The following is a 14,053-nucleotide window of genomic DNA, read 5'->3' on the forward strand; positions in this document are numbered from 1 at the left end:
TATATATATATTGAGAGAGAGGGTGTAGAATAAATTTTATCATTATTAATTAATTAATCTATTATTATAATTTTTTTTAAAATAAACTAAATATTTGAATAGAAGAGGAATGAATTAAAGATATTTTTTAATAGAAAAAGTGAGTTCAATAGAGAGAGAGATTATTAGATATATACGTTAGAAAAACCTTACGAAATTATACATGAATATATGTGATCAACTATCGACAACGAAGTAAGAGTTAAGTAACAAAATAACTAGATTTGAGACGAGCACTCATGTTTTTATTTTATGATAATTACATTGATACTTCTAAAATTGATGTGTCCTTTATTATTGATATTTACCCATAAATTATTCATAAGTTATCTCTATTATAAACAATTATTCAAATTGATTTGAATGACATGAATTTTCTATCATATTACCGTGATAATGCTATGACATAATAACATGAAATGAAATAGAAAATGCAAATAAAATAATTTATATAGAAGTCCTTGTATGTGCATGTTGACTAATGGAGTACACTCACTTGTGATACTAACTTAAGACACAACATACCCACGCACATGAAACGGAAAATGTTATAGAAAAGAAAATGAAAATCAAAATAGAAGTGTCTTAATTTGTACTATTTTAGACTGTGACTCCTCTAACGGATGTATTAGTTATGGAAAAGGATAAAGTCATGCTATGAGTATTAGCTATGCATAATAAATAATCATGGTCACTTCCCAAAATTAATTATAATAGAATTCTTTTAATTTATATATGAAAGACATTATGCATATTGTCCCAAAATCTATTATGTTACTACAATTTTGAAATATTATGCTCGTTGAGTTATATTATAACTCACTCTTATTATAGCAAATGTACACATAGGTATTATCCAAAGAATTTAAATGAGTGGAAAAAAAGTGAACGTATATTGTAAACGCGACGCTTTGAGAGAAAGGTATTTGCTATGATGCACCGACACTTCTCCTCAAAGAGGCGTGCAGTGTCCGACACCGTGTCTGACACGACACTCGTCCGACACTCCTCCGACACGTGTCTCCTCTCTTTGGCAGTGAAGATATTTTCATCTCCTCTCTTTTTGCACAATTATAAATCTTTCTCTTGTTGAACCAGAGTTGAAAGCAGTGATATTCAATGATGATAATATGAAGGCAAAAAACAAATCTCTAAAGCTAATCCTAGTAGTTGAAGCTTGAATGCTTGATGTTGTAGTAGGTGATTATTTGCTTATATTTTTATGGTTGTACTAGATATTTTATATTATAAGATAGACAAGTTATCATGTCATTCATTTATTATTATTTGTCATTTTTAATATAATATTACATTAATATATATACACTATATAAAAAAATGTATTGCCGTGTCAGCGCCGTAACCGTGTCCTATATTTTCTAAAAAAGCCGTGTCCCGTGTCGTGTCATGTCCGTGTCGTCGTGTCCGTGTCCGTGCATCATAGGGTATTTGTTAAAGTAGTTATAGTACTTTTTATTAAAATGCTTTTGGAATTTATAGCGGCTCTTTCAGTATATTGAAAATAATTAATATTAAAAATTTTGGCAAACTAAATTTAATGACCGTCCAACCGTTTGTTCTTTGCATTGTTAATTCAAGCGTTTGGCCCAGGTCAAGACAGGACCTTTGAGTACACGATAGTCAAGGCTTCTTCATGACTAAAACCCTTTTTCATGCTTTAAAAGTTTAAAAGATGTACATGCTTTTACATTGAATGATGCCCATCTTGGATGGACAGTTTGACATTTAAGTTTGAATAGGCAACTAACTGCAAAGGTATAACAAAAAAAAAAACAAAGATATATACCTATTTGTGTAGTCAACTAAAAGTAGGCAATAAATGGCATTGTGCATCAAATTATGCGGAAAAATTTTGCAGCCTAAAACTATTGATTTTCAAAACAGATGAATCATTTTGAATGCACAAATATGGATATAGAGAATTACTTCTTCATTGTCGAATAATGCAACCATTCTTATTGCTGTCTCATCTGCCAAATCACTTGGCGATTTGCATGTATCCACCAGTGATCTGAGCGCGCAATAAGAAGAAGCAAGATTATCAAGTCTCCCAGAGAATATAAATTCATTTTTACCACCTCCGAGACAGCTAGGTTGAGTATCACAAACATTTAGCTCTATGCCCATTATTTCATTGACTTTGCAATCAAGTTCCTTAGCCAGAACCTGCAAAAAAGTATACTAACCAATTGAGTAATTGAAACCCAAATAAATTGACAAACAACTCCAACAATATAGATCAGCACAAATCAAGAGATTTTATTAGTCATTCATCTTCAGGTTACAACTATAACATTTTTTAGTCCACATTAAGCATAGAATTCTTAAGCCAAAGAGTCTAATGACATGGTAGTGACGGATACCTCCAAAAGCAATGAATGGTGAGTAGCTTTTGAAGAGCATGGTTGAATAGATCCGTCTGCAGACTCTTCTTTGAGCTTCATTGCAAGCAAAGGAACAAGATGGCTTTCTAAATTGGGCTTAAAGCCATCAGTGTTCACTGAGCTACATTAAAATTAAAGTTAGTAATTAACATATAAATTCAGAAAGGATTACCTTAAGCTAAAGCAGCTGGGATTAATTATCAAAATGAGCCACAAAAGAAACTTCTTAGTAGGAAAAAATCAAGAATATGGAATGAATGAATAATCAAAAGAAACAACAGAGAAAACAACATACTGGAAGTGTTAATTTAGATTCATCGTCATTAGCATTATACAAACTATACGGGATTAGCTTTATGAATTCTCATTTTTTATTTGTTCAAGGTGAGTATTGCCTAAGGGGTTAAACATACTATTCACAAATCATTTTGAACGTTTATCCAATGTTACATTAGGTCTACCCTTCTTCCTAATTTTCTAATACATATCGTATCTACTCTTTAATGAGGGAATTTCCTACCCTCCATTGTATATATCCAAACCACCTAAGAATATTTTTAATTATCTTATCTTCAATAAAAGCCACTACAAACATTTCTTACTCATCCTAATTTTTCCACACATCAATCTTAACATTCCAATTTTTACCACACCCAAATTAGATATCAGGAACTTTTTTATTACACAACAATAGAATATATATAACATCATAAGCCTAATTATAACAAATTTATCTTTAAGTCTTAATGAAATCCTCATATCGCATTGTCCTCTTGAGGCACTTCTCTATTTTAACCATCAAACTTAACTCTAAATATATCCTCATACATATCTCATCATTATATATAATATGTCCTAGATATTTAAATCTATCACACATAAATATCACATTACCGTTTAATTATCTTATTGGTTATTATTAATATCACACGCATTAAAATTGTATATCATATACTATATCTTTGTTCTAATTCCATGGGAATTTTTTCATAAACATATCTAAAATATTTTATGATTGACATAAAATATAATTTGGCCATTCATTGAATGACAAAATAATATTTTTATCTTTATATGTCATGAGATATTATCCTACTCAATATATTTGATTAAATAGAGCTTATTTATTTCTGAGATATAGGTTCCCCATAAAGCAAAATCTTATAGTTAATTACATCTCAGAAATGTTTTGACTTTGATAAAGCTTTTGATTAAAATATTGGTTTATATTCTCTTAATCAAAATATTAGCTAACTCAATTTTAAAAATTGTGATTTGAATGATTTGAACTTGAAATTCAAAAGATAGATCAACCAAAAGCAGAAAGGGAAGTACGTATTTTTTGAGAAACTCATATGTACTCAATATTATAATATGTTGAGTTTTGTATTTTGAGATGAATTTATGTTTAAGTTTACATTTTATTTAAAATGTTGGGGCTACACTCCAACAACACAAGATTAAAAAAATGGCTAAAATGTGTGGACTTATGATGTAATTGAAACGAACACTAGCATCGGATCATTGATATAAGGTGAGAATCATTAAAATCTAATAGATGCATGAGACTACAAATTTAAAATCTCACTAGAGGTTCAGTCAACCCAACATCTTGTGTCACAATTTTGCTTCCCTAATCTCAATGCATATTCAAAATATTTGAAGCTGTTTTGATTTTAGTAATGAGAATTTACAGCTTATCTGTTTAATTTAAATACCAGACCATAATGGTATATATGTTGACAACCAATGTAAGCTTTCTTTAATTTAGTACTTAATGTGAGGATTTTAATTTCTTTATGTGAATCATAAGGGTATGTATGTTGACTACTAATGCAAGTTTTCTTTAGCTTCCTAGTCCTTAATGTGAGGATTTTTAATTCTATATGTGACACATAAGACTGCATATAATGTTCATCAGCTAAGAGAGTTGGTTTGATATTGATTTTGATGAGCACATCCACGTAGATAAACAATCAATCAAATACTAAATTGCATACTAAGATCCATAAGTCTTTGAATTTTACTTCAGACTTGAAATTTGAAAATAGATAATTTCCAACAAATAAGTGAACAACAAGAAGAATTGGGAAGAACACCAGGGAACTTTTTATTGCAAGAAATATGAAAGAAAATAGCAAGATATAGTTGGATTCAATTGGAGAGGAAGATCCCAGCAGGTTTACCAAATTCCCGCCGCCGACTAGAGCCCTCACAACCTAAGAATACCTAATTTCAGCAAACACAACCCTCCCGAAAACTGAACCCTTGGAATCCTCTATTTAACACATACTTTTCATAATAATATCCCAAAACCCTTGGAACCCCCCGTTCTTCTATTTAACACATACTTTTTCATAATAATAACCTCCCCCTCCTCTTTCAAATTTGGCGGAGGCGGTTGGATAATTGCAGGCGGGCTGGACTTCCCCCCTACTATATACAACTGCCGGCTGGACCGGTCGAGGAAAGACAAATCTAACAAAATTTTAACTTATGTTTTTTATAAGCTATGTAAGTTTTATATGAAAGTATTGCCCAACAATTGATTTTACTATTGTTTATATTTTAATGGGTAGAAAATTTCCTTCTAATAGCTTGTCATACAGCAAGTTCAGTTCACCCCAAGCAAAGTATATGAAGAGATCTAAGAAAAAATATACAATTTTTAGAGCACACCAGAAATAAAGACACAATCATCACAGAAAAATCAACCAAAATAAATATAAGAAAGGTCAAGCATAGATTGGTCCATAATACAATTAGAGCATAAAAGTATCCCAGTGCCCCTCTCGAACCACCCAGACTGCACCGGGCTTCCAGCTGCCCACGGTAAAAAGGTCATCATTACTCACTCAAGGGGATAACATCCCACAAGAAGGTTCTTCTCCCCCCTTCTTTCTTTCCAGGCGAGCAGTCATGATATAGCCAAGTTATTAAAGTTCTTTCAAGGGAATAGTCCCCTTAGAGCAACGATTCTTTTGTTAGATAAATAAAGAGTGACAGAAGGGAAAATATATTACTAAACCAACCTAAATCTATGGACTCAGCCTATAAGTCTTGAATATTCAGCTTCTGATGCATCCAAGGTTTGATTTCCAGATTCATCATTATTGTTCATCACTTCATCTATTATTTATTATACCCCACAGGCTTACGTAACTTTCTAATAAAAAAATTATATTCTTTGAAAAAAAGAATTATATATGTAAAAGATTCACAAATCAAGCATTCATAGATTGCCTGTCATTAATGGTGTGATTGGTGTCAAGTTAATTTAAGCTTGTATTGGCCATGCCTGCTTAGGACTTTCACATTTAAAGGAGCACCTATAAGCAAAAGTTGTTAGTAAGTTAGTGAGTTTCAAAAACCTTATAATAGGCCAATAAGCAACGACAACAGAATCTATTGGAGACCATTAAATCATGTTAAGTTGAAACAAACTATGCAGAAATAGTGGTCAGCTATCATAATATTTTGTAGCAAACAGCTAAATAGTCAAGCAGTGTGAGCTCCTAGAACCCTAGAGGACAATTAGCAACAACTGGCGAACCTACTAGAAAACATTAAATCATGGTACGTTGAAACAAATTATGCAGGTATAATAACATTTCATAGACAAAGTCTAGATAGTCTGGCAGTGTGAGTTCCTACAACCCTTGAGAGCAGTCGGAAACCACTACAGAACCATTGGAGATCATGAAATCCTGGTACGTTGAAACAATCTATGAATGGTTGTCAGCTATCATAATATTTCATAGCTAAAAACATTCAAGAGTTTGATATTTACAATCACAGAAGCATAATTGTTTCTTTTCACGAATGAAATTAAAAAAAAAAAATTCTTTAGTTCACGGGACATGATATTAATAAATCAATGTGTAAAAATCTTGTGAATTTGTTAGCAACTTAACCGGGCATTAAAATTTAAAATAATATTTGTTTTGCACTCTGTCGTTCTTTCAATTCTTATTGTAGAAAAATCACCATAATTTTCAGGTAACATTGTTTGCTCACCAACATTTACATGGCAATTCAGGGAAAAGGCATATTTGAATGATTCATTAATAGCAAAAGGATATTCAAGTTCTCTGCAACACTATATCATGTATATCTTTAATCCAGGTTTATCAACTTGATAAAGAACAGAATATTGAAATGTACAATGTACTGAGAAATTTGGTTGTCAAAACACAAACCGGTCAAGGTGTATGGCCAGTGTTGGTACACGCAAAATAGGTCTTTTCACTTTTACAAGTGTATGTGTGAAAGAACCATCTCCAGCCTTTAAGATAACTCTTCCAGCAACACTGAGATCTCTATCAAACCATGTATGCCATAAGCCAGCCCCGTAAGTCTGTACATTCACCATAAGGTAATCAGATTTTGAAGATGCAGTCCTTGGTTTAAGTTTTAAACATGGACTATCTGTGTGTGCGGCTATAACATGAATCCCATTGCCAACCCTATACCTGCAAATAGAGGCAAAGGTCCAGTACACTTGCAGAAAAATAAATTTCTATTTATTTTCAAAAAAATGTAGTTAAGATTAAACACAAGTAAATTAGCAATTGTCAGGACATATCAAAAAGGATATTTGATGTGCTATTTTTAGCCAACTTATCAAAGAAATTTGACAAAAAATGCAACAAAGAAACCACTCATCAATGAGGAGCTCGAGTTTACTATCATTGTCCAAAGCACAATGCTTGTGTGTGTCTAGCTTTGGTATTTCAAATTGCAAAGCTTAGAAAATCCATTTGGAGTATGTATTTAAATCTCCATTGAGCAAGGTATCCTTGAACAAAGAATGGGATCCATGGAAACTTTCATCCAGTCTTGAGGGATTTTTGGGGTCTTCTGTTTTACAAAATTCTAGAGTCCTATATTCCATAGGATTCTCAAGCCCTCTATTGGGTGCATTATCAGGAATAACGGAATCCTATTTTACAAGATCATGTATCAAGGATGAATTTGAATATGTTTACGGTGAACTTTGATATTGGGGTTGATGGGAATTGTGGAATATCCTACAATTCTATTGGATGAGCCATCTTTTATGTTGAGGACTTCTGTGTAGTCCAGTTTTAAATATATATGTTCAAATTTATGCAAAAAAAAAATGATGGGAAGGCTAAGAACCTTAGTTTAGATGTGAAAGGCCCTTCGTCCTCATCCTCCAGGATGTTGTTGATCAAGTGCGACACTTAAAAATGTAGGCAAGATCAGTATCGCATTGTTCAAGTGTATGGTGATCTTCTTCACCACATAGTTTTTTATTTTCTTCTTATTTCTCCTTCTATTTCTTTTTTTATTTCATGATTGATTAGAAAACAAGATTGTTATTATCCAAATCTATTGCAAATCCCCATATTCTTTTTTGAGCATCAAATACTAATTGATTGTACTATTATTAGGTATTATAAGGTCTATATTCATTATAGTTAATTTCTATTACGAACGCCAAAATCCTATCATTGATATTGGATTTCATCAATTTTCTATTAAATGATTGTTATTAGAAAATCGTTGTTATGAAAGAGAATTTTCCTTAAGCAAGAATTGCACTTCAACGTTGCATCTAATTTAAGTTAGATTTAGATTAGAAAATAATTATTGTCAAAGACGTTTCAGCAAGAATTGCATTTTATCATAATACTAAACCTATGTTAGAATTACATTAAAAAGCCTATATCCTGCAACATCCAACATCATTATGGGGCATATGAATCAAAATCACCAGCATAACATGAAGAACATAACAAAGCAGATGGTTGTACCAAGACTCAAATAACTCCAACATTTAAAGTGTCACGGCAGCTGTATCCAAGGATTGCAAAAGGTGTGCTTGAATAAATTTATTGCTCTCTCATAATAAGCACAAAATTCTCAACCTAAACATCACCAAATTCTTCACTCCATATGAATGACATGACAAGATTCTCATAGAACTTCCATATCTACCTCTTTTGACCAATCAAATAATAGGAAATAGATACAATTTCCTCAAAACCAGCGAACAACAATAAGAAATTAGGAAGAAGAATACACCAAAACTCTTCTTATTGCAAGATACATGAAAGAAAACAGCAAGATACAGTTGGATTTTCAATTGAAGAGGAAGATGCGACTCTCCCAAATCCGTAGCCAGCGGCTAGAGCCCTCACAACTTAAGAAATTCTAATTTCAGCAAACTCAAAACATACTCCTAAAATCACCTTTTGTTAGCCTTAAATAGGCTCCCTTAATTCCCTCCTATGCCCTTTTCCCTAAATAATTCCCTCTCATATTTAAATTCAAATCATATCTCTTGCCTTAAATAATTCTCTTCCAATTATAATTAAAATTTTCCTAAACAATTCCCCCTTCATTCATCCTCCCTTTCCCTAAATAATCCCCTCATAAATTTTGAATTCAAATTAAATCTCTTGTCTTATATAATTCCCTCCTAATTGTAATTAAAAAATTTCTAAATAATTCCCCTTTGATTAAGAACCTTACTAAATAACTTCCTCTTAATTATGAAACTTCCTAATTCCCTCCCAATCAAATCGTCCAGTCCATCAATACTCCCCTCCCAAAGTGTCAACTTGTCCTCAATGTGGACGAAGTAAACTTTTGCTGAAGCACTGAACTAAAAATTGATTGTCACTAGGTCGAATGATCCCTGCCTCCAGCATCTTCCAGATAATCTATCAATCTCATCTTTCTGGATTTTGGGAGAACGGTACGGATAAACACTGATATGTAAAACTCCTTCCTTCAAAATGATAGCACGCTAGAGTTCCCATGGAGGTAACCCCTGAACTGGTTGGAACTTCTCTCAATATTGTTGTAGGAGTGGTTGAATCATGTATGGTGCTTCTATCTTCTCCTCATCTCTTCTCCTTCCAAACTTTGTAGCTCCACCAAAAATCTCACTCCACCTTTTCCCCTCCTTGGAAGTAGCTCCAAATGTTACATCTCCTCTTCTTTCCCCAACATTTCCACCTCCCCATCCTCCCTCATCATCCCTATATTAGGTTTTCCCCCACTTCCTTGTCCAATCAACGGTGCCCTTGTCTCCAATATTATCGGTTGAGTGTAAAACTCCAATATTTTTTCATCATGTCCTCTAGGTTAGAAAGTCTTACTTCCAAGGATGAAAGCGATCCTTCGATGGTTGAGAACTTCTCCACCAACTGGGATTTGATTTGGTCCACTTTGCCTTCCAACACATAGTCTTTGCCACCATAAGTACCAAAAAAATGCTCTGATACCAATTTGATATAAAATAGATATATTTCCGCGAAATCAGTGAACAACTATAAGAAATTACGAAGAATAATACACCAAAACTCTTCTTATTGCAAGATATATGAAAGAAAACAACAAGATAATCCCTAGCTGGCGGCTAGAGCACTCACAACCTAAGAAATTCGAATTTCAACAAACTCAAAGCATACTCCTGAAATCACCCTAATGTTTGCCTGAAATAGGCTCCCTTAATTCCCTCCTAAATCAGCCCCCTTTTCCAAAATAATTACCTTCCAATTATAATTAAAACTTTCCTATACAATTCCCCATTAATTTCTCTTCCTTTTCCCTAAATAATCCCCTCTTAGATTTTGAATTCAAATTAGATCTCTTGCCCTAAATAATTCCCTCTTAATTGTAATTAAATTTTTCCTAAATAATTCCCCTTTGATTAAGAACCTTCCTAAATAGCTTCATCTTGATTAGGAAACTTCATAATTTCTTATCAATCAAACCGGCCGGTCCATCATCAAATTATTCCAAAATTTTCCTTACAATTAGAACCTTCTTTTTTTTTGTCATCCGCAGAAGTAAGTAGCCTCTATTCCCTCTATTCTTGATCCTCAAAACATTCAATTTGAGAACCATGCTTGTACTATTTTTGCAATTATAATCACAATCATGAAAAATTTTATTTTTCCGGGGCTCAGCTAAAATTTAAAAACACTTTTTTTCTTTGGTCATCTTCAAAATATCTTAGGACTATAGGAAAAATGCATAATGAGTATGTCATAGAAAGAATAAGGCTGCAAACTACTGAGAAAAAGGAACACAACATATATAAAAACGAATTCAACATATCATGGAGAAAATAGGAAGCATTGACAAGATAGAGTTCTAACATGAAGTGGACTAGTATTAAGCAAAAAGATTTAGCTACTCTAGAATTAACAATGCATCTCCAAATCAAGATGAATGGTTAGAAGGAATAAAAACACTGATCTCAAATAATTTGGATAAATTGAAGATGATGATAATGTGAATGATGAGAAATATGCAGCCTATTACACATAGTTGATGATGAGTAACATATTTTCAATCATCCTTAAGGTGCAAATCCCAAAGAAGGCATGTAAATCATGTTACCGTTAATAAACAAGAGATAGCAAAGGAGGTGATATTTAAAAGAGGCTTTCACTCTAAAATTCTAAAAAAGGAGCTAAGTGAACATTCTGAACCACTGAAAGAAAAATAGAAAATAAGTGATATGATTATGACTCTTATGGATCCAACATGATAATGAGTTCAACAGCAAGGAGATGCAGTTAGACAGATCATAGAATGTGCTATAAATTAAAATAATAATCCTAATCCAATTGGTTTAAGACTAAATAAATCCGACCGAGATTCGGATACTTGGGCTTCATTTGGGATGGCTTTTTTACTCCTTAAAGCAGCATTCTAGTAAAAAAAATTGTTAGTTGCTTTAAGGAGTAACAAAGCCGTCCCAAATGAAACCTTTATCTGAAAAGAGATCACTTAGCAGTCTACTTGCACCCTGCTTTGTCCCAAATGAAACCTTTATCTGAAAAGAGATCACTTAGCAGTCTACTTGCACCCTTTGTATAAATACATTTATAATTGAATTAGAAAGAAGATATACTTTTCATTAAAATGATACCTTCAATTTTAAACCTAAATCCTAAGCATCGATTCTTCCTGATGTTTTAGTTGGGCCTGCTCTGCTATATGCCACTGCGGAATCATTTTTCAACTCATCATCATAAAGACTTAATGTATACATTAATAGAAAAAAATGCTTCTAGAAACCAGAACTCTCTTTCCTGTTGAAATAGAATCATGGCACTTACCATCATTTCAAATAAGGCATCACTTCTTCAAAACTGATTTTAGTAGTATTATAACTAAAGTCTCTATAACTTCAAACTACTTGTATTGCTAGACATCCATAGTACTTAATCAGAATTTTTACTGAAAATCATGAGCGGAATGTCCAATCCTAACTGCAAGAAAATATTTACGAACTATAAACGAACCCAAAGTTATGTGCCAGAAGAGCCATATAACATATGAGCATCACCGTTAAAAAAAGAAAAGCAAATCACTCACTTCTCTCCAACGGCAAAGGCAATCAAACAAGACATATTCCTCGTGAAGAAATATCGGCCACCTGGCTGCAGGTTCCAGTCACTACTCTCATTCAGAAGCTGGAAACCCGCAGCAATCAACTGCCTCTTAGCTTCAGCTGTAAATAGAACAAATTGCAACTATATTGCACGTTATAAACTACCCTAACATCAAAATAATAATCTAACATGGATAACAAATAGATGCATCTCTCACCGGTGGCGTGAAACTGCGTCCAAGACTCATTTAGGAAATCCAGAAGGCCATCTACTATGGTGGAGGAAGATGTTTCCCCGTTAATTGAGTCCTGCGGTCGTCATAATAAGTCGAGGAGAAAGGAGAAAGAAGCAGAGGAATGAAAGCAGGAGAAGGGCGAGAACGTACCTGGATTGGCGGGTTAGAAGATGGAATGCAGAGGCGGCGGCTAGTAGAAGGCCGTTGTCTGCTCCTCGGACAGGAAGAGCAGGACGAGGGGAGTCTTGGAAAGAGAGAAACGGTTGACACTGAAGTATGCGGGGGTTTAAGGAGCTGGAAACGGCTCAGCGCCATTGGGGACCCTCGCTGCCTCTGGTTATTTTTCAGCCAGAGGAAGGCGAATAGAGCTTAGAGTGGGTCGAAGGAAGCGAGAGAACTCATTCTTCTACTTTCCTTGTTTTTATTTTGCTTATGATTTATGAGATATTTAATAGCCGTGATTGGCTCGAAGCCTCGGCGGGTAAAACTAAGTGGCTGTTTGGTATAGGGTTGGATTTAATTAATTGGAATTTAATAAATTCTATAAATTTGATTTAGTAAATTTGGAGGGGTTAAATACTTAAATTTCAAAAATTATTTGGTACCACATATGCTAAATTCTAATAAACTTTGAGAAATTATTTGAGAATGTAATCGAAGATTTAAAATGATTTATTTATTTAGAAATTAAGTTTAATGTGTTTTGAATTTTATTTGCTAGTTAAGAATGATTTACTTATCAACTTTAATTTTAATTATATTTAATAAGTTTAGGATTAATATAATTATAAATTAGTTTATTATTATTAATTATCAAATAAGCTATTTAGATGTTAATTATCAAATAAGAAGCTAGCTTAACTAAACCCAAATTAATTAAACATATATGTATTAAACTAATTTAATAACAATTGTGGTACTAATAAATAATAACCAACCAATTATAAATATGAATTAAATGAATTTGTAATTATAATTATACTACTATTTATCATATTAATTAAACTAATTAAGTATTATCTAATTAAAAAGTAAAAATTAATCCTAAAATACTTTCCTCTTTCTTTTTCTTTTTTTCAAAAAGTCCACTTCATATTTCTTCATTGCTTTTTGCATGAGGTAGAGTCTTCGCTGGTTTGCGCGAGGAAGAGTCATAGAGGCTATGTTGGTTTGCTTGAGATACAGATTCGAACGAGTCACCTATCATTACCTCTTATGCATTTATTCATATGTTGTTCTGCTTCGCGTAACGCTGAGTTATGCAAGTATCAAAGCATCTCCACATCCTTCGAAGACATTGTTCTTATCGAATCAGAAGTTGCAACAAAAGTTGGTCACGAAGGTAACGACATTTAATTTCTCCCTTTTCGCGCGCCTCATCAACTAAATCCAAGTCTATAAATCCGTAAATCCATTGAAGAACGTGATTTACTAAATCCTAGATTTACACCATAAATTCATAAATCCGTGATTTATGATGCCTTCGAAAATCGTTTGGCGGTATTTAAAATAAATCCGATGTAAAACCTGTTGTAGTGAGCTCTAACAACTGAATCCAATTTTTTATATTGACCATAAACAACTTAGTCTTAGTCATACATTAAACTTGATTTATTAGTTGAGCATCCACTATCTCACGTATTAAGATATCATAACACTCAATTTCATTGAACCCATGTTATGCTTATAACACTAACTTAGTGAGCCCTAATCCATGCACTAAACCTAAGCATGGAGTTGTTTATGTTGCATATGTGTCAGCCAACCTACCTTAACTAAGTGAACCATAGGGACTATAGTAACTCATACATACAACCTTGTCATTTCTTGTCCTACACAACATAATGATCGCATTCAACTTGACTAAAATATGCAACACCTATTCTTGCTAACAAAGGATAAATACCTTAGCCAACTGGGAACCCTAAATGTCACGACCCAACCCGACCGGGACGGATCCCGCTCGCATCGGGTCGTGAGGCCTGAACTTT

General features: G+C 33.1%; 1 protein-coding gene across 3 annotated transcripts in view; it reads right to left on the reverse strand.

Annotated features, from left to right (window-relative positions):
• LOC110092927 (probable aspartyl aminopeptidase) overlaps nucleotides 1-12,491 on the reverse strand; it is a gene marked incomplete in the record, with an annotated part of 30,114 nt that extends 17,623 nt beyond the window's left edge. For 2 of the 3 annotated variants that reach the window (XM_020817628.2, XM_028697512.1), the window contains 6 exon segments: nucleotides 1,987-2,226; nucleotides 2,424-2,565; nucleotides 6,644-6,916; nucleotides 11,811-11,946; nucleotides 12,045-12,135; nucleotides 12,213-12,491. In XM_020817628.2, the coding sequence (XP_020673287.1) occupies nucleotides 1,987-2,226; nucleotides 2,424-2,565; nucleotides 6,644-6,916; nucleotides 11,811-11,946; nucleotides 12,045-12,135; nucleotides 12,213-12,377 (1,047 nt within the window). 3 annotated transcript variants of the gene reach the window in all.
• Between the last annotated feature and the right edge of the window lie 1,562 nt (nucleotides 12,492-14,053).

Source organism: Dendrobium catenatum, unplaced genomic scaffold, assembly GCF_001605985.2.
Source record: "Dendrobium catenatum unplaced genomic scaffold, ASM160598v2 fragScaff_scaffold_950, whole genome shotgun sequence".
Taxonomy (NCBI): domain Eukaryota; kingdom Viridiplantae; phylum Streptophyta; class Magnoliopsida; order Asparagales; family Orchidaceae; genus Dendrobium; species Dendrobium catenatum.